General features: G+C 40.4%; 1 protein-coding gene across 1 annotated transcript in view; it reads right to left on the bottom strand.

Annotated features, from left to right (window-relative positions):
* The window catches only part of ADGRG2 (adhesion G protein-coupled receptor G2), a 95,178-nt gene that overhangs the window by 49,962 nt on the left and 24,765 nt on the right, over positions 1 to 20,451 (bottom strand). The window contains 3 exon segments of the mRNA XM_024106909.3: positions 77 to 121; positions 5,449 to 5,481; positions 7,541 to 7,594. Coding sequence (XP_023962677.2) covers positions 77 to 121; positions 5,449 to 5,481; positions 7,541 to 7,594 — 132 coding nt within the window.

Here is a 20,451-nt window from a genome sequence, read left to right as displayed (position 1 = left end):
AAATTATAAAAATGACAAAATAAAAAGTAAAACTTAAGCTAAATAGATCTAGATATGAGAAATATTAATTTCTTGCCTGAAGCATTAATGGGGTAGGTGATAAAAGTAACAATAGAGGATTCTGCTGGGGAAAAAAAGAAAAGAAAATAGACAAACATAAAGTTAGTGCTTTATTCATTTATTTTTTTCTAAGAATGTCAGGGCCAGAGTTTCAAACTCTCAAGACCAGTAAATGGGGACAGAATTTCAAAAAACTAAACCTACAATTTAAGCATCTAAAAAAAGGTAGTCAGGTTTTTAAAAATACTGAGTATAGATTGAGAACAATGGGTGTTGAATCTTGAAAATCTGAATGAGTAACTGAATGGGAGATGCTGGTAATTGAGTTCTTTTGAAAATTTTGCCCTTGGTGTTTTTAATACTCCTGAAAGACAGAGATTAGTCTGGTACTGTCTGGCCAGTAGCAATGAACTTCCTCACCTTTCTTCTGTTTCAACTCAACCTTGAGCTGTGACAGCCCTGCTAGTCTAGTCCTGTGAATTTGCTGAGCAAAGATCATCAATTTTATTGAAATATAGAAAACTGTAAGTAATATGAATTATCTATTTTGCTTCAAATTAGCTGGTTTTGCTAAAAATGAAAAAGGATGTAAAAATGTTTCAACTACATACATGAAACAAAAGAAAATTATATCAATACAAGCAGGAACAAAGAAATGCAGGGAAAAAATCGTGAATGTATGCAGCAACTTATTCTTCAATGCACACAGTTAAAATGTCTTTCCCCCATTGCAATACAAGAGTAAACAGTGTTCAAAGGGCATTGTAGCTCAGAGGACAATGTAGCTCAGGTACAACTTGTGATATCTCAGTGACTACTTTGAAGGGCTCTACACAACTGCTTGTCAAAGTGTCAGTAGACACCAGTACTATGATTTTTTCTGAAGGGCTTCCTAACAAGGTGATTTGTCATCACAGAAACAAACCTGATTCCCATCTATTGAACTGTAATGCCACTTAGTGGGAAGACCCATGAAACTACTATAAGATCTATTACAGAACTATTAACAAATTCAACCTCAAAGCCTGGTGGGAGTATACCACAGAGTGGAGAGCATGCTTGAAATTTGCAAGTCAGGTTCTATGGCATGTATACATTAATATACATTCTATTTGACTAATTTTTCTTTTAATTTAAAAAGAAAAAAAAACCTCTACAGTTCTTTCCTATCAGTTGGAGATAAAACCAGCGAGTCATGATATTTCTACTTGAATTATGGCCAAAAAAATTCTCACTCTATTACTCATGGCTTTTAACTATGAATTACAGGTCTGAGTCAGGTTTTTTTGGCATTGTAACCTGAAATTCAAGGAAGAAAAGGAAATGCCCCTCAATGCTAACAATAAAATGCACATACTCTGTTTATAAGAGTCATCTCAACACAATCACAAAGAAAACTTGTTTTGCTCTATATTTGTCCCTGGTTAACTCTCAATGGGCAGGAATTCTCAGACATTTTTATTCTCTTCATAGAGAGATTCTTGGCCACTGTTTAGTCTATTTCCCATCCTAGGCATTCTTGGCTTGAATCTCCCTTTACACGTGTAAAACTACAATTAAGACATAGAGTTAAAATAGATGTAATTGGGAGGAAAATCAGGCCCTACATCATCTACATTTAAGGATTACGAAAGAGAGGAAAAACATATATTTTCTAAGACAAATTAAGAAATGCAAAAAAAATTGTATGCAAAAATGAGCATGAGTCTGTTTCGTTTAACTGAGGCAACTCACTTAACATTCTGGAAGGGAAGTTTTGTTTTGTTTTAATAGAATATTAATTTAATATTACAACAAATGCACTTTCCCAGGCATCTTTGGTACCTTATTTCAAGTGCAGATACTTCATGCTAGGTAAAAAAAATTTCTATGGATGATTACAGTAATTTCATAATACGTCATTTCTATAAAATATAATTTTGTACACTACATGGGAATTGAGGAATTGAGACTAACTTCTGTTAGTCTCAAAGGTGCCACAGGACCCTCTGTTGCTTTTTACAGATTCAGACTAACACGGCTACCCCTCTGATACATGGGAATTGTTCTGCAATTTGCTGGAAAGGGCAGAATATATCCTTATGCATTAAACTGTTGTTACAAAATGGGTCAAATATTCTTTTGAGATGTTATATTCTGCTAATTTCTGAGGAAGCTAATCTGACACTGTGACGGGTTGGATCACAGAAACCCCCTTGGGAGCTGCCACCCGATGTGCAAAGACTACCCCTGCTCCTGTTTTCCCTGCCAGCTCAGGACTCCAGCACCCTGTCTTGCTGAGCCAGACACTCCCGTCTGGCTCCAGACACAGACCCAGGGTCTGAATCACTTGTCCCAAAGCTGCTAGTTTACCTGAAAACAGCTCACAGTAGTGTGCTTGTCTTTAGCACTCAGATGCCCAACTCCCAATGGGGTCTAAACCCAAATAAATCCGTTTTACCCTGCATAAAGCTTATGCAGGGCAAACTCATAAATTGTTCGCCCTCTATAACACTGATAGAGAGATATGCACAGTTGTTTGCTCCCCCAGGTATTAATACATACTCTGAGTAAATTACTAAATAGAAAGTGATTTTATTAAATACAGACAGTAGGATTTAAGTGGTTCAAAGTAGTAACAGACAGAACAAAGTAAGTCACCAAGCAAAATAAAATAAAATGCGCAGATCTATGCCTAATCAAACTGAATACAGATAATTTCCTCACCAGTTCCAGAATGCTCCCTTTTACAGGCTAATCTCCTTTTAGCCTGGGTCCAGCAATCACTCACACCCCCTGTAGTTACTGTCCTTTGTTTCAGTCTCCTTCAAGTATCCTGGGGTGTGTGTGTGTGTGGAGAGGCTCCTTCTTTAGCCAGCTGAAGACCAAATGGAGGGGTCTCCCCTGGGTTTAAATAGACTCTCTCTTGTGGGTGGAGACCCCCTCTCCTCCCTCCTCTGCAAAGTCCAGCTCCAAGATGGAGTTTTGGAGTCACCTGGGCAAGTCACATGCCCCTGCATGACTCAGTCTTTGCAGGCCAACGCCATTGTCCACATGGCATCTTGCATGTCTCCAGGAAGACTTCTCATGTGGATTGGAACATTCCAAGATGCATTGTTCCCTAAGTGTCTCCTGATCAGGTACTTAACCTGGCGAATTCCTTCCTAAAGAAGCTGACCAAATGCCTCACAAAGCTTACTTAGAAATCAGGCAAGCATACAGCCCATATTCTTAACCTCGAGTAGAAAATGATATATATGTACAAATTGGATGAATAGATATAGTAGACCATAACCATTACGGAGATATGTTACATGGCACAGGCAGCACAAAACATATTCCAGCTATGTCATCCATACATTTATAAGCACCCCCTCCCCATAAAGCCTTATGGGGTACACTGTCACAGACACCTATACCTAAAGCCACACTTCCACCTTTGCTTCTCTCCTCAAAGTTTCTTCTAATGTCATCTGGCAATGGATCACAAACCCAAAATACAATAATTCCATAACTCGGGATGGCATATATTTTGTTCCCCATTTTACCTAAAGTATTATTTACAGTATAGAGCCACCTCCATAAAAACAGTCTTTGTTTCTTCAGCTTCTAATATGACTCCTCTAACCAGTGTCAAAAATTGCTGGCATTTATTATCCTCTGGTAAAGTAAAAAAAAGAGGCCCAACCCACATTACAAAACATTAGAGAGACAAGGTGGGTGAGGCAATATCTTTGACTGGACCACCTTCTGCTAGTGAGAGAGACAAACTTTTGAATTATACAGAGCTCTTCTTCAGGTCTCAAAACATGACAGACATCTGTAAATGATCGAGCAATGTCAAACTAACAGCTTCAGTATATGCAAAAGGCATCTCTCACTGTCAACCAGCTAGGGTAGGTTCTACAAGTGTGACTATGGTGAGATTATTTTTACAGTTGTTTGGTACTTGGAAGAATTGTGTGTTGCCAGCCATGGTAAGTGAAGTCTTCCCTTTATTCCCTTTATTCTCGGAACAGATACACTGCTACGTTTGTGGGACCACCAGCAGGTGAGCAGAGATGGATTAAGGTTTCCTGGGGCCTTGTGCCACAGCAAGAGGGGGGCCCCTCCCCACCCCTTCCACCTTCAGCCCTACCCATGGCCTCACCCCTTTCTATCCTTTCCGTGGGGCCCACCCCTTTTCCACTCAGGGTCCCCTCCATTCAACCCCCACACAACCTGTTTGCTACTTTCTGCCCCCCTCACTGCGGCCCCAAGACCAGAAAAACTCTGTCCCCCTGCCACAGCCCCAGACCACAGCAGAGAGTCAAAGCTTCCCCAACCCTGACGCCATGACAGATAGCGAGAATTTCTCCAATCCTAGGGCCGCAGCGGGGGTCCCAGTGCTGGGGCTTTTCTCGCTGCCCCCCGGCTTCTGCCAGAGTCGGGGAATGCTAGGGGGTTCTCCCGCTGCCCTCTGGCATCTGCCAAAGAGTGGGGTCGGGGCACGGGGGCTTTCCCCTCCCTGCCTACCTGGTGGCCAGTTCCGGGACGCCCAGTTGGCTGGGGCCCCTGGGCACAGGCCCCATAGGCTCAGTGGCTAATCCACCACTGCAAGTGAGACAGGCTTGTTCAATCTCTTTACTAGTTCAATCCTTAGCCTACACTGATGCTCCCAAGAAGAATGTCAATCACAGCAAACTGAAGTGATGTTTATGATCTATTTGATTGTCCAGAAAGAAGTCACATAGGCCAGGGCATGGTAGTCACATGATAATGTCCTTTTAACATTACTCAGGTAGGTCAGATCAGAACCAGGGATCTAGAGGTGAAAGGCTCTTTATTATTTTACCATCAGTTCTAAACTGTCCATTCCATCTTTCCTATGATGAATTATGTTCCTAAGTCACTCAGAGTATGTTTACACCACATCTGGGAGCAAACCTCCCAGTTCAGGTCTACAGACTCATGCTAGAACCCTAAAAATAGCTGTGTAAACATTGCTTTGACATTGTGACTTGGGCTGGAGCCCAGGCTATTTTTAGCTCACTAGAGCTAGCCCCGCTAGCACAAATCTATGCTAGCTCCCAAATGCAGTGTGGACATTACTCGGGAGCTTTTAAAAAGCAAACTCTTCATTCTCACATCTCCAAATTCCAATGTAATCGTAACTACGGAATTACTAAATTGCTGCTAGCAAAGTGGGGTCCTGGTCCTTGACCCAGGCTCCTAATGCTATGGTAATACAAATAATAAATAAAATAACAACAATATATTTTGAGGTTTTGAAAAAATGTCCTAAGGCAAAATTCAGCACTGGTTAAAAACGCACAAAACCTCACTGAACATAATGGAGTTTTGTCCGCTTACATCAAGTCGGAATTTGTCCCCAATTCTACAGTTCATAGTGGGTAGAATAATTCTTACCTGAAGTGCTTGTCTTTTCTAATGAAGTTGTATCTGTGAAAGAAATATAACAATAATAATAAAAAAAATAAAATAAAAAGGCAAAATATAGGGTTGATACATCTAGATATCAGATAAGTTAATAAAATCTTGCCCGAAGCGTTAATAGAGTAGGTGATAAAAGTACCAATAGCTGATTCTGCCAAAGGGGAAGAAGGTTGGGGAAGAGGCATAAAATTAGTGTTTTCATTTTTTTGTAAGAATCTGGGACCAGATTTTCAATTGCTCATCACCTATAACTCAGGACAGAATACAAGAGCTCAAGATCCAATTTAAGTACCTAGAAATAGCCACATTTTCAAAAATATTCAGTACCCAGCAGCTGACATTCAGAACAATAGATGTTGAGCACTTTTAAACACCTGGCCACTGATCAAGTGCCTGAATTGAAGTTGTTAGTAGCTGAGCTCTTTTGATAATTATGTCCTTATTTAGTACTCATAAAAGAGAGAGATTACTCTGGCCAGTAGCAATTAATTTCCCCACCACTATTTTATTGCAGAATACGGTCCTGCCAGTATAGCCCTGCCAGTCTAGTCCTGTGACAATTTTGAAAAAAGATTCCCAATGATACTGGATTGTGGCAAACTATATGTAATATGGATTGTTTATTGTACCTTAAATTAGCGGTGTTTGATAACAAATGAAAAAGGATGTAAATAAATAATTCAGCTATATACATGAAACAAAATAAAATTATATTAATACAAGCCATGAAACAGAAATGCAGAAATGTTGGGTTTTTTTTAAAGTCAGGGATGTATGCAAAAGCTTATTCATGAACACACACATTTTAAAAGTATTTCCACACAATATAGTGTAGAAGTAAATAGTGTTCGGAGGGCAGCCTAGCTCAGATGCACCATGTGACACCTCAGTGACAACTTCAAAGGGCTCTATACAACAACTGCTTGTCAATCTGTCAGAAAAGACCAGTACTATGTTTTCCAAAGGGTTGCTAAGAAGGCGAACGTCATCAAAGAAACAAACATGATAAATGTACTAAAAAATAATGATTATATCAGTTAAGAGAGAATTGCACACAAGACACAAGCAACCTATTTCATGATGCAAAGGAGGACAAAAAGCTTCTGATTCATAGGTTAGATTATTTTGGAAATAAATTTATTTTGGCCTACCATCTTACAACATCGCTTGTACAGTACACCGTTATTCCTTGCTCACGGGATTAACAGCTAGGCACAAATCCTTCAACTATAAGCATTCTGATGGACTATTATGATTACAATTAATTTTCTAGAACAATTGAGGAACTCAAAAGCAGGGATTAGAACTGGTGTACACTGCTAATAGATATTGTCTCAGCTGGCAGTGGGACAGGGGATATTCTGTGAGCAACCAATAAATGAGGCATTAGTATGGAAATTGCACCTTGGCCTTAGCTACAGCATTTTGTTTAGCATGGGCATTCAATTGATTAGAAATGTGGCAGATGGGGACCAGTTCTGCACAGCAAGGCTGTCTTTTGTAATAAAAATACATATGTATATACAATTATTTCTATTTAAAAAGTAACGGATGCCAAAAATGTTTCAATAAAGTGTTAAACATTAAATAGCTAGCTGTGTGCTTGTGTATCAATTTTGTCCACCCACATTCTGCTATAAATAATATTTTTATGGATGATGTTTATCCCCTGAACATCTTGAAATGTGTTTTTGGTATTTCACCAGCTGTGTTTGTGTGGTGGGAGGTGGGAGGAAATCTCTATGTTGTCTTCACTTCCCTTCTGTCCCCCATGAATTATTCACTATTTAGTGGGGTGTCAAAGGCTATTGGCCAGGCAACTTGAATGTATCATTCCATTCCTGAGAGAGTTACTGATAACTGGAGTGATTCCACTAAGAATAGAAGAGTTTGTCTAGATGGTACATACAATTTTATTCTTATGAAAAAATAAAACTAGACTGATGAAATATAGGAACTTACTTACACAGTAGTTTCTTTGCATTACTTCAATTATCATGAGGCAGACACTTATCTGCCATGAATTTGCAATAAATCAGAATGTTACAGTTAGTGATTTGCTTACCAGATATGGTTTCTGAAGATTTTGCAACTGATGATCTGGAAGTTACATTATTTGCTATAGAGAAAAAAAAATTAACACAGTTTGTTAGGGGAAGCTGAATCTAATATAGTATATCTAATATAACCATCTTTATTGGTCTTTCATTCAATAGTGTTAACTGGGAGTATTCACCAGTAGAGGGCAATACCTAACTGCTAAAAGGACTTTAGCAGAACCTCTCTGGCTCCAAGAGAAGAGAGAGATACAAAATCTCTTTTGGAATACCAACACAATCCTTAGTAATACAGAGGGATCACTCTGAGACTCACATACTAATAAAGAGAGTCTCTTTTCTATGGAAATGAGACAATTTGTATTACAAAATGTAAAGAAACCTCAGTTCATTTTTGCTGGACATGATATGTTGAGCTAAACTAAAAGCAGTAATTATGAAATACATCTAGATGAAAAATATCCTGAGAGATATTAAACCATCCATGTATGTTTTATGGCAGTTTTCCCCCACGTTGCTTGCTAGTTTTAGCTAGTATTCTGTCCTATTGGTAAAGAAAAGGATTTTCTCAAGGAAAAAATCCAACATAAGGGCCAAATCACTTTAGTCTCATAAATACAGTAATCCTATTGAAGTCAAACTGACTTCAGTGGAGACATTGATTTAACTGAAGTTACACTAGGAATCAATTTTGTCTGTAGGACTATCTGAGTAAGACAATCAGTATTTGGCCCCCAAGTTGGAGGCCATGAAAAGGGCCATGGTGAAAATTGCCTTGTAAGCCAAATTGTTATGATTCAATATGAAGTATGAAGATCTACTATTTATTTACACTAAAATCAAGCAGCCACAATGTTCCTGAGTGCAAAAAGCAGATATCAGTTTTAAGTCCTATAGAGGATAGAATCAAAGTCAAGTTACAATATTTAATCCCATAAAAAGTGTGTTCTAGAACTTTGTGTTCTAGAGTTCTTCTGTGGAAATGTTTGGGTTTTTAAATATTATTGTGATTAGGCATTATGCCATCTATAAAACTCTTTCTAACTCCACATTGGTCTTTATGGAGGTTCTTTAAGATGCAATATTATTTAAGTAATATGTATAATTAACTTTGTGGAAATAATAATGATGAGATGCTAAACAAAACAGCTGCTTGTGAAGGTGAATTGGATACTGTATAAATTATCTTCTTCTGCTTATCCCATCAACTGCAGTTGCCTCCATGCAAGCATCCACCATATTCATCTGTCCAAGGCAGCACTAAAATTCACCTGCTTTCCATCTTCTTTGATGCAATCCAACCATTGCTTTCTTGGCTTTCCTCAGGGTCTCTTTCTACCACCCTCACCTGCCATGCTATTTTCACCAGGTCCCCTTCATTCATCCTCTGCCTGTGTCCAAACCAGTGAAGTCACACTTCCTGGATTTTGTCAGCCACATCATGGATTTTGACTTCCATCCTAATACTTTCATTTTGAAATGTGTCTCTTTGTGTAATTCCTCTTATGGTGCAAAGACATCTAATCTCAAAACAACCATAGGCGTTGAACCTATGATCTGTTTATCGTCTATGCTTCTGCACCATAACCATTGCAGGGTGCAACTTTGTTCTATATGGTTGGGCTTTTAGTCTCAGTGGCATATGCTTATCATATACAAACCTTGAGATGTTATTCCATACACTCCCCACTCATGTTCAAACTCATCATTTTCCGTGACCCAGTTGCTAAAGCACTTGAACTGGTCAGTCTACTCGTTAATCTCTATGTTCATTTCCCGAGGCACCTCAAATGACCCACAGGTCCTCAGTATTATTCATGTTCATTTTCATGTCATGCCAGTTTAGATGGTCATACGACTGGCTTGCTATTTCTGCTAGGTCTTCTTTGAGGGTGCCCTTCTTGCTGTGTCATCTGCATATAGCAGCTTCTCCCCTTTTCCCATTGGGATCTTCCTGCTTATATAGTCCATCAATATGATAAACAGCAGTAGCCTTATAACCAACCACTTTCAAAGGGACTTGTCATTTCAAAAGCTTTTCGGATCACTGTTTTATGTGATCTATATAGGGCATTCACCATAGTTATTAAATCCTCCGACACTCATATTTCCTCAGAACTGGTGTCAGAATTCTTCTGTCTACTTTATTTCCAATCCTACTTTATTGTGTGAGTTTCCTACGTTTATAAAAGCCCAGAAGCTGTCCTGTTGGTACTCTAGCTGCTTCTCTATCCCTTGTCTATCTCTACTACAAACATGGGACCTGTAGTTCCTCATCTTTTCCTAAAGCCAAACTGTTCTTGTTCACGGAGGGGTTCCACCATTGCCCTAATCCTAGCATCCAAGACGTGTCCCAGTATCTTCATCTCATGTAACAATAGCTTTATCCCTCAGTAGTTTCCACATTCATGGATGCTTTCCTTCTTCTGGATTGGTACCCAGATAGACTTGCACCCGTCTTTGAGAATTCTCTTGTCTCGCCATGCAGCTTTAACCACCCTGCTCATCCATCTTATGCCTCTCTAACCCAAGACTTTTGCCAGATCCTTTATCACCACCTTACCGTTTTTCATTTCCTGGGCTGAATTTCTCACCTCCTCTGCTATGTCAAGCTCAGGTACCACATGTTGGCAACTCTGCCCTAAAAGGATTAGCCTCATTTAAGAGACTCTCAAAGTATTTTTTCCACATCAACTTCACTTGTTCATGTGTTTTCTAGCAGTCTCTCCAATCATCATTTACAAATGGTGTTATAATAGCATCCTCCTTCCCTCTGCATCTTATTTTTGCAATGCTATACGTCTTTTTGCCAGCCATCTGGAGGTTGTTTACAAGGTTGGCATATAAATCATCTAGGGCACTCTCTTTGACCTTCTTCACTGCCTGCTTGGCAGCTCACTTTGCTTCTTTGTATTTATTTTCATTTACTCTCAATGTATTCATTTATTTTTCTTTACATACCATTTTCTTTTTTCAGATTGCTACTTGCATGTCTTTAATCCATCACTACTCCTTTCCTTCCCTGCCTTTTCCTGATCTGTATTGTCCATAAGCTCTTCCACCACACAATTCCTGTTCTTTTGAGGTGATTCCACTCCTTTTCAGCCAGACATTTATCCTGTACTGCTTGCACAAACTTCTCTGACGGACTTCCCCTTAACTCCCGTACTTTAATCTTGTTTCTTTTGAGCTTAGTTCCCTCCTTGTCCAACACTCTGCTGGAATTTCTGCTACAAGAGGTTTGTGTTCAGTGCTACCGTCTCGTTAGGTATCACTTTGCAGTCCACAACTCAATTCCTCTGAGATTTCCTTACCAACATCATATCAATTTGGCTTTGGTTTCCACCACTGATGTATGTAAACAAATGATTCACTCTCTTTTGGAACCAGCTATGGGTTATCATCCATTGGGTGGCAATACAAATGTCTAGTAGCACTTTCCCTTCCTCATTTATAGTGCAGAGACTGCATTTCCCTAAACACATTTCACAGCACCATCTGTTTCTGGCTGTGTGTGCATTCAGATCTCCCAGCCCCTCAGGGGCTGTTGTGTCCACTAGTGCCTGTCAGTCTTGGAGGAGACTTTTCTTCCTCATCACATCCTTGTTGAGGTGCATATGCTAATATCACAAACATGACTCACTCTTTAACTTGGACTCATACAGCCATCAGTCTGTCACTTACTCCAGTAATTTTCAAACACCATCTTCTTCAGCTCTCCTCTAACAAGCACCCTGATTCCGCTATGCCCCCTTTTGTCACCCACATGGAAAAGTTTGCAATCTAAGCCCAACTCCTTTGCTGCGTTCCCTGTTCACTGTCTCCTGTAGACACAGAACATGATACCTCTCCTTACCATCAGCTACTTCCATACCTTTTCAATATAAATTTATAAAATATGTAAATTAATGATTAAGATGGAAACAGTTAAATAAGCATTATTGGACTCAATCTTTGGGGTTTAAGTGGGTGAGAAGGAGAATTATGCTCCAGTGTGCATGCAAGCTCGCACAAAAAGTAAAATCCATCTCCCGCACAGGCTTGCTCCTCACAGGCCCAATCTTGCTAAGTGCTGAGTACCACTTGCCAAGGTCCTCAGTTCCAATTAAATTAATGGGCATTGACTGTACTAAGCTCCTTAAAGCATCCCGCATCTTGAAATGGTCAGCATCTTGCAAGGTAGGGCTCATGGAACTCACACCTCTTCTGCCCCCTACAATAGTTTTGCTACCATGAAAACAACGATGTGAATAGGAACATGCTTGGGAGGAGCAAACAGATGAGCAGCAGCATCCCTTTCATATAAAAACAAAATGCTACTTATTCATATTCTCTAGGACTAAGGTCCCCTACTCAGGTCACACCAACAGAAAACCATATGAACAAATTTCTACTTTCACCTCTCCTCCTCATTCAGCCCCCTGTGTGGATTTTTTAGTGTTTATCAGGTCAAGCCCCATTAATCACTGAATACATAAAGAGCCAGTTTTTCCTGAAGTAATAAACAATGAGCCAGTTGCAAATCTGGAGGCACCACATGCAAGGGGAGAGAGCATTTTCTTCTGGATCACAAGCCTGCCTCCACTTCCCCAACAGCAGTGTGGGGAGTATGGGTAGGAATTATTACCGCGAGTGGGGTTTTCTATTTGTCAAAGTGCAGATTTAGGCCCACTGTTAGTATTTTATATTCTAATTTGCCACAGAATCATTAGATGCAAAACCGTTTCTTTGTTGTTCAGGTTTTTACCATTTCTCAACAGAGTTAAAACAAGCAGATCTTTCTGGATAAACATAAATAATACTTTTTACATTACCAGATTTGTGAATATCAGTTTTAGACTGTGTAAAAAAATAAAATAAAATCTATGCATTATTCAAACTCTCTTAAAATTTTCAAATCACCTCCCACATTGTTGGACCTAAGTTCTAGACAAAGAAGTAGCCAAAGTTTATTTTAAGAAAGCTAAAAAGTCCAGTCTAAGATTTCCCCATGGCTGACAAAATGGATAACAAAATCTGTACTAGTGCCAAGGAGGTAGGATTTTCCTCTCGGGTTATTAATTTGTGGAGATAGGGAAAGAGAAAATCCTTATATAAATAACTGATGTCATCGTCTCCTCACATCTTTTTCTAGAGTAAAAAAATATAGTCATCTTGAACACCACAATATGAATTTACAATGGTGGATTTTAGTAGAGGCTCTGATCAGCAGTGTGTAGTCTAAAGAGAAAAGAGCGTTCTTTAGACTGGTATGTCTCTCCTTCTGTACAAAAGAAAAAACGGCATATTTCCAGGAGATTTTTTAAGAAGAGCCAATATCACAAACTGAGTTAAGATGGAGTTATGGTCAATAACATTCCTTATTAAACAACAAAAGCAGTAACTCCTACCCTGTGCTGGTACCACTTCGCACTGCTTCAGCACAAATAGGCCCTAAGCCACAGTACCCACTCCAGGAGAATTATCTCCATGTGCAAGAACAAGGAGAAGTCTTTCTGAGGTATAAATCAAGCTTAGCAGTTTTTACACCACTACCCTCCATACTGCCATTGTATAAGGTTTACCTGGGGAATAAGATTCCTTGCACCACAACAGCACCCTGTTCCCATAACGCCCCCTTAAAGCAAATGGTGAACAACATAATTTAGAGCAATTCTGAGTTGTAAGGAGGATAAATTTGTTAATATTGGTGAGGCATTTAGTACAGTAACTCTTCACTTAATGTTGTAGTTATGTCCTTGAAAAATGCGACTTTAAGTGAAACGATGTTAAGCGAATCCAATTTCCCCATAAAAATTAATGTAAATGGGGGGGGGGGAGGTTAGGTTCCAGGGAATTTTTTTTTTGCCAGACAAAAGACATTATATACATTTTAAACAATTTTAAACAAACAATTTAATACAGGTATAAGTTTTAAACAATTTAAAAGAAACAATTTAATACTACAATCATCACTGCTGAGTATGACGCTTGGTTGAGGTTGTGGAGTCAGAGAGTGGAAGAGGATGGATTGTCCAGTTGCTCCTCTTGCTGTTCTTGCAAGCACAGGCACTGACTTTGCTGGGGGCAGGGGGCTCAACCCTCGGCCCATCCACTCCACCCCTTCCCCCAGCCCCCACCCTTGACTCACCTCTTCTCCCCTGCACCTCATCCCCCTTTACTTCGCACGCTGCGTCCTCACTCCTTCCCCCTCCCTCTCCTCCCTTCTGAACGCCGCAAGCCAGCTGATTGCCACGGGCAGAAGGCAGGGGAGGGAGGGGGGAGGCGCGCCGAGTCTTTGCTCCTCCCCCTTCCCTCCTGCCCGGGACAATCAGTTGGCTTGTGGTGTTCAGGAGGCAGGGGAGGGAGGGGGAACCTGCGCGCCGAGTCCTCACTCCTCCCCACTCCCTCCTGCCTCCTAAACTCCGCAAGCCAGCTGATTGCCGCAGGCAGGAGGTGCGGGGAGGAGAGGGAAGGCGCTGATCTGCGGGGTCTGTCAGCAGGCGGGAGGCGCTGTTGGGGGTTGGGGGGGTGTAGGGAGGCTGCCAGTTGTGGAGAAAGCAGGCAGCCAAACAACATAATAGTGGAGCATTGCACAACTTTAAATGAGCATGTTCCCTAACTGATCGGCAACGTAACAACAAAACAACGTTAACCGGGACGACTTTAAGTGAGGAGTTACTGTACTTAGCTAAATAGGTAATACTGACATACTAAAGGATTTTGTCCTGTCTTATTTTGCTTCCTATTCATTTTCATTGAAGAAACTGAAGTCATCTTCATAGCTTTAACCTTCCAAGTTTGACTTTCCAAGTCATAATTTTCTTCTAGCTCCACACTAAATTGAAAATTTTCAAATTTCCACTGCAAAAGTCTGTATCCAAAAAGAGAACTACAAAAAAATTCTGATTTTGAATAGAGCTTGAATAGAACAGCTTATAATACAACACAGGACTACTTCAGCCACATCACTGTATCCTCTGTTCATGTCATATTTTACAAACTAGGCTGGGGCAGTATTTGGATGGAAGTTTTCCAAGGTACACTTTGGCAACTGAACAGGGAACACAGTCTTCTGTGACTCATATTTGGCCAATGCCACAGAATGGTGTTAGTGAGTTCTGTGTTGTGTAATACTGAAATCTAGCTGATCAAGACTGTACATTATTTAGATATATATATTCTAATGCCTGAAGGGACCAATCTCCCACATAGCATAGACTGTAGAACTTCCCTGAAATAATTTTTGTTTCAGCTAGAGCATATCTTTTAGAAAAAACATGATTTAAAGTTGACAGTGATGGTGAATCCATTATGACCTTGAGGAAGCTAATTACCCTCACTGTTAAAAATGTACGACTTATTTCCAGTCTGAATTTGTCTAGCCTCAACTTCAAGCCATTTGTTATACTTTTCTGTGCTAGACTGAAGAGCCCAAATATTTGTTCCCCATGTAGATACTTATAGTCTGTAACCAAGACACCCTTAACCATCTCTTTGTTAAGCTAAATTGATTGAGCTCATCACTGTAAGGCTTGTTTTCCAGTCCTTCAATCATTCTCATGGCAGTTCTCTGAACCCTCTCCAACTTATCAACATCTATCTTGAATTGTGCACACCAGAATTGAACACAGTATTTCAGCAGTGGTTACAACAATGCCAATTACAGAGGTAGTATAACCTCCCTACTCCTACTCGAGATTCCCCTGTTTATGCACCCAAAGATTGTGTTATACTTTTTGACAACAGTGTTGCACTGAGATCTCATGTCCTGCTGATTATCCACCATGAACCCCAAGTTTTTTCAGATCACTGCTTCCCGGGATAGAGGCCCCCCCCTCCTGAAAGGATGGCCTACATTCATTGTTCTTAGATGTATACATTTACATTTGGCCATATTAAAATGCATGTTTGTTTGCACCCAGCTTACCAAGAGATGCAGATTGCTCTACATCACTGACCTGTCCTCTTTATTATTTTCCACTCCCACAATTTTGCGTCATCTGCAAACTTTAACAGTGATGATTTTATGTTGAGATATCAGGTCAGGAGCAGATTAGGGTTTTGAGGGGGCCCTGGGCCAGAGCAAATGGGGGGCCCCTCCTCACCTCTTCTGCCTGTAGTCCCTCCCCCATCCCCTGGTGCTCCTGCCAGGGAGTGGGGTCAGGGCACAGGGGCTTGCCGGGCGGGTAGGCACAGCAGGGCAAGGCCCTGCATCCAAAACCCGCTACCTGGCTGGAGAGCCAGGCAGGCAGAGCAAGGCAAACTCCTACGCCCCGATGCTGCTCCCTGGCTGAAGCGTTGGGTGGGCAGAGCAGAGCAAGCCCCCGTGCCCCGACCCGGTTCCCCAGCAGGAGTGCCAGGTGGGCAGAGCGGGTCAGAGTGTGTGTGGGGGGCATTTTTCTAAAGGCCCCCAATTGGCCGGGGTCCCTGGGCACGGGCTCTATTGGCCCAGTGGCTAATCCACCACTGTATCAGGTGATTGAGAAAAGATGTTAAATAGTGTAGGGCCAAGAACCAATTCCTGAAGGCAGATCCCTACTGTTAGAAGGTCATTTACACTCTCAGGTATATTATGTTAGAAACACAAATATAGATTGGTCTTAGAAAATTAGATCTGATCAAAAAAATTTGTGGTGAAAATCTTTCCACTGAAAAATATATTTTAATCAAAATTGAATTATTTTTGTGGAGAAATGTCAATTCCAACAAAATAATTCTATCTTCCAGCAAGAACTGTCAACATGAAAATTTTTATTTCAAATAGAAATAAAACATCATTTTGTTTTTTTGGCTTTGTATTTGTATTAAGTGTTATACTATGACACTACCACTGAGAGGAAATTCCTGCCATGACTGAATCTCAGAAGCTTTGCTCGTGAACTAAACTGAACAGCTCTAACACAGAAAGACCAATGCAGATACTATTCTAAATGGTTAAAATAGTCACAGCAATATATAGATATAAAACAGGTACACTTAACATCATATTAAATGCTCAGATTCATATTTAATCCAATGTTTCTGGTAAAAAGGCAAAGTGCTGCTAACAATGAGTAAACTACCACAATTTCTGTCAAAGTAAAACATCCTGTCACACAAGGTAACAATAATGGTGAGGAGTAAAAACCCAACCCTGAAATTCTTCCACACATATACATTCCCATTTACTTTCCATTTAGATTGGATCCTCAGGCGCATATGATATTTTCAGAGCAGTTTTAGTTTTACATCTAGGGCTCATAGTGAGTCCCAGGGCTTATGGTGACTTAAAGGTGGCATTATGGGAGGAAAGATGGGCTACCTGTTGTGATGCTGTATGATTGAATATGACAATTTACATTATTGATATTGTCACTGTTATACAATTGCAACAACTCTTGTACAAAGTATGGCATGTAAGGTGTCAATGGAAAAGTTATGATTTGCTAAGTATGATTATCCTGTTTATATGCATGTATCATTTTTGTATCTGAAGTTACGAATTTTGGCTATGTCCTGGCATTGTACATATCTGTTGTATTGCTGGGGAACACCCACCAAGGAAGATTTACATTAAGGCCAGACAGCCAGGTATTGATGTCCCATCAAGGACACTTAGCTCTCACAATGGGCCATAGAAGAAACTCATTCCCTCCAGATAGCTCTTCCTGTGAATGCCTTGGCAAGAATATGGACAATGGCTACCCCCTGTGAGTCAACAAGCCAGATAAGGACATGCAATATGCTCATGTGACCCTGGACTCCATCTTAGGCCAGTAACTTTACACAAACAGAGACAGTACATTTCCAGGCACATGGCAAAGAATATAAAAAGTCCCATAGATATCTCCATTTTGCCTCTTTCCTGTCCTGATTCTCTGGACTGTGGAATTACAATTAAAAGGAGCATTTTGAACTATGGACTGAGGACCTTCCAATCTTTTGGAAGTTACCAGAGAGATTTCACAAGCCAGCAATCTATTACATCACTGCTACAAACCTTATATAAAGAGTTGGCAATTATTTGTATGTATATGATCTTTTAACTATTACAAACTCTCTTCTTCTTTTCTTTTATATTTAGATCTTGAGTTTTAGTTACAAAAGTACTGGCATCATATGATCATTGGGTAAAATCTAGGTTATATATTGATCTGGCGGTGTGGCTGATCACTTGGGATTAGAAGAACCCTATGTTTGATGAAATTTGCCATAACTACTCATCACAGAGTTCAGTGTCTGGATGGTGAGACAAGGGCTGGAATGCCTAAGGAGACTCCATTAATTACTTCCTGTTCACCAGTGTGGTGATATATGTTTACTTTTGTTACTGGCTTGGTATAATCTAATGATAGAATAACCACAAGTTTGTGGTGAGTCTGCCCCTATTTCTCAGCAGTTTGTTCTGAATTGGACATCCTCAGCTGTGACCTACTGAGGCACGGTGAAACTTGTCACTGACTGTTGGGGGAAAATGGATGGGAGACAACCGCAAAGGTGCTTGTTCATCAGGGGCCCATTTCTCTTTGTGACAAATTAGCAGTGAAAATGGCCAGCTAATTCAGACACCCTTGAGAGTTGTACCAGGCAAACATGGAAAAAGTAGGCATAATATTTTTGCCCCTGCGCTGACATTACATGGCCTTTCAAGATTTCACTGTAAATGCAGGGACTTATCATTTAAACAAACCCCATTTGAGTTCACCTCTGATATAGCCTCAGGGCTGTGGTGAAGCTGATTACCTCATTTTTTCTGGCCGGCTGATTTTCAAAGAGCACTTTGATATCACAAAAGAGGGAGGACAATGAAAAGCAGGAAGAGAAAGAGAAAGGTCAAATTTAAGCTCTTCTAATGGATACAAAGCACAAGCTATGTGAGTCAGCAAACAGAGACACTAAAGTCACAGAATTTTCTCCATGTTTAGTCATCTGGTTAAAACACAAAGGTTTCTATAGGTTTTTAAATTTCTAAATTCAAGAAAAAATAGTAATAGGAATGATAAACTAACTTCTTTTTTTAGCCCCAATCTGGAAAAGGCTCTCTGTCTTCCTTGTTTCATGCCCCTTACATCTCCTCCAGTGTACAGTAATAAATGTAGCAATAAGTCCCAAAGCAATTATTTCCACCCAACTTCTAAAGCACAGTTGAAATCCTCACTTGGGACTCCCCTTCACAAGCTGGGCAGTGGCTGTGACTACACAGTAGCTGCATTCCAAACTTCTGCCCAAGGGCTGGAGTCTCAGACTCCACTCCCACCTCTCACGTATTTGGGGATAATGTCAGAAGAATAAGGGGGTCTCAGAGCCTGGGCTCCAGTCCGAACCTGAATGTCTACACTGAAATTTTATAGCCATGAACCAAGTCAACTGACAGATCTTTTATTGCAGTGTAGCTGTACCTTTTAGGGGTTCCACAGACCCAAGATACTGTTCTGGTTGACAGCTCCAGATTGAACTGTGTGTCAGGCTGAAGATGTCCTCTGCCTTGGGCAATCAAGGGCAGAGAAGGTTTGTATAGACCACTCACCACCTCCAAGTTACCCTGCCACTAATAGACCCTTTGTCCCCACAAACCTACTCCCCTGACCCCTGCAGTAGCTCTAGAGTGATTACTACAATCATAGCGCTAAAGTAAAGAAGAGGGAGAGGGCTGCACAGAGAAGAGGACACCAGGATACAGTCTTGAGGACTGGACAGAAAAGTCTAGAGGAAGCAAGGTGCCTAAATTGTGTTCATGTAAAAGAATGCAATTAAAATCAACAATTTTTAGGCTCCTAGTGGTAGTGGAAAATAACATATTTTTATGACACTGGTTCTGTGAGTGAGCCAGAGACTGTAAAGCCATACTTACTTTCCTCCTTCTGGTTTAAAAAGTATGTATTTAATTTTTTTTAGATTTATAAAAGCCATTGCATGCTCTCTGTGGTCCTTACATAAATAAAAATATACACTACAATAACAATTCTAATATTTACAATTAGTACAAGCATGTTACTGTTTAATATGTAACCTAATGGTTTAATGTTTAAACAGTACATTTCTTCTGATTGTTAAATCATTATTAGAGCTGACCTGTAAATATGCCTTAAAAAAAACTAAACTGTAGAGTTGTTCTAAATGTCCCATATAGGAAAACTAATATAGGCTTTCCACATGTATGTAATTTTAAACTCACTGTTTTCCCCCTCTTTATATTCAATGAAGTCACAGATAGCTTTATAACAATGTGTGCCTTCCCCTGCATGCACTATAGTTGTGACATCACTAGTCTAGTCCATGTTAGAGCATCTCACCAAACAGAAGCCTATCTGGGACACTGAGCAGATACCACTATTTATTTAAAGTACCCAAATGGGATTATTAAAGGATGGCTCTGATTTTTCAATCTGTGGCACTGCTTCTTTATCAGGCACATGTCATGCTAGTTGTCACTTTTCAGAAATAAGAAAGCTACTAGCAGAGGCCTGAAAAATGTAAACTGAAAAGTACTGGCACATACTTTATGGCCTTGATTCTCCATTGCCTGGCACCTTGTGTAGTTATTGACACCTGTGCAAAGTGTATATGTTCTACCATTTTGATTGTCTGCAATAAACTGATGATCCAGGAGTCTGTGTGATTTAATCAAAGGCAAGAGTCACATTTATACCTCAGACTTAAAAGTAGTTTGTTGCAAAGCAATACTAGACCAGCGGAAGGAAGTAGCTTCTGACATCCTGGTCATGATCTTGGAGGCTATGGAAATTCCCTTGAACCCTAATCCTGCAGACATTTAAGCCTGGGGCTGAGCAGGACTTTCCCTGCAAACGCTGCTGTGGGCCATGCCAGGGTCCAAGCACTGGAACTGAAAGCAGGGAGCCTGACTCTCCAGTGCTCTCAATGCCCCTGCTCCTGAGCCCAGGCGGCATGGAAGAGAAAACTGCCTCATTCAAATACAGACGGGACAAGAGACAGACCA

This window comes from Chrysemys picta, chromosome 1 (genome assembly GCF_011386835.1).
Source record: "Chrysemys picta bellii isolate R12L10 chromosome 1, ASM1138683v2, whole genome shotgun sequence".
Taxonomy (NCBI): Eukaryota; Metazoa; Chordata; order Testudines; family Emydidae; genus Chrysemys; species Chrysemys picta.
Note: the sequence above shows the minus strand (reverse complement) of the source record. Positions and strands in the feature narration are given on the sequence as shown.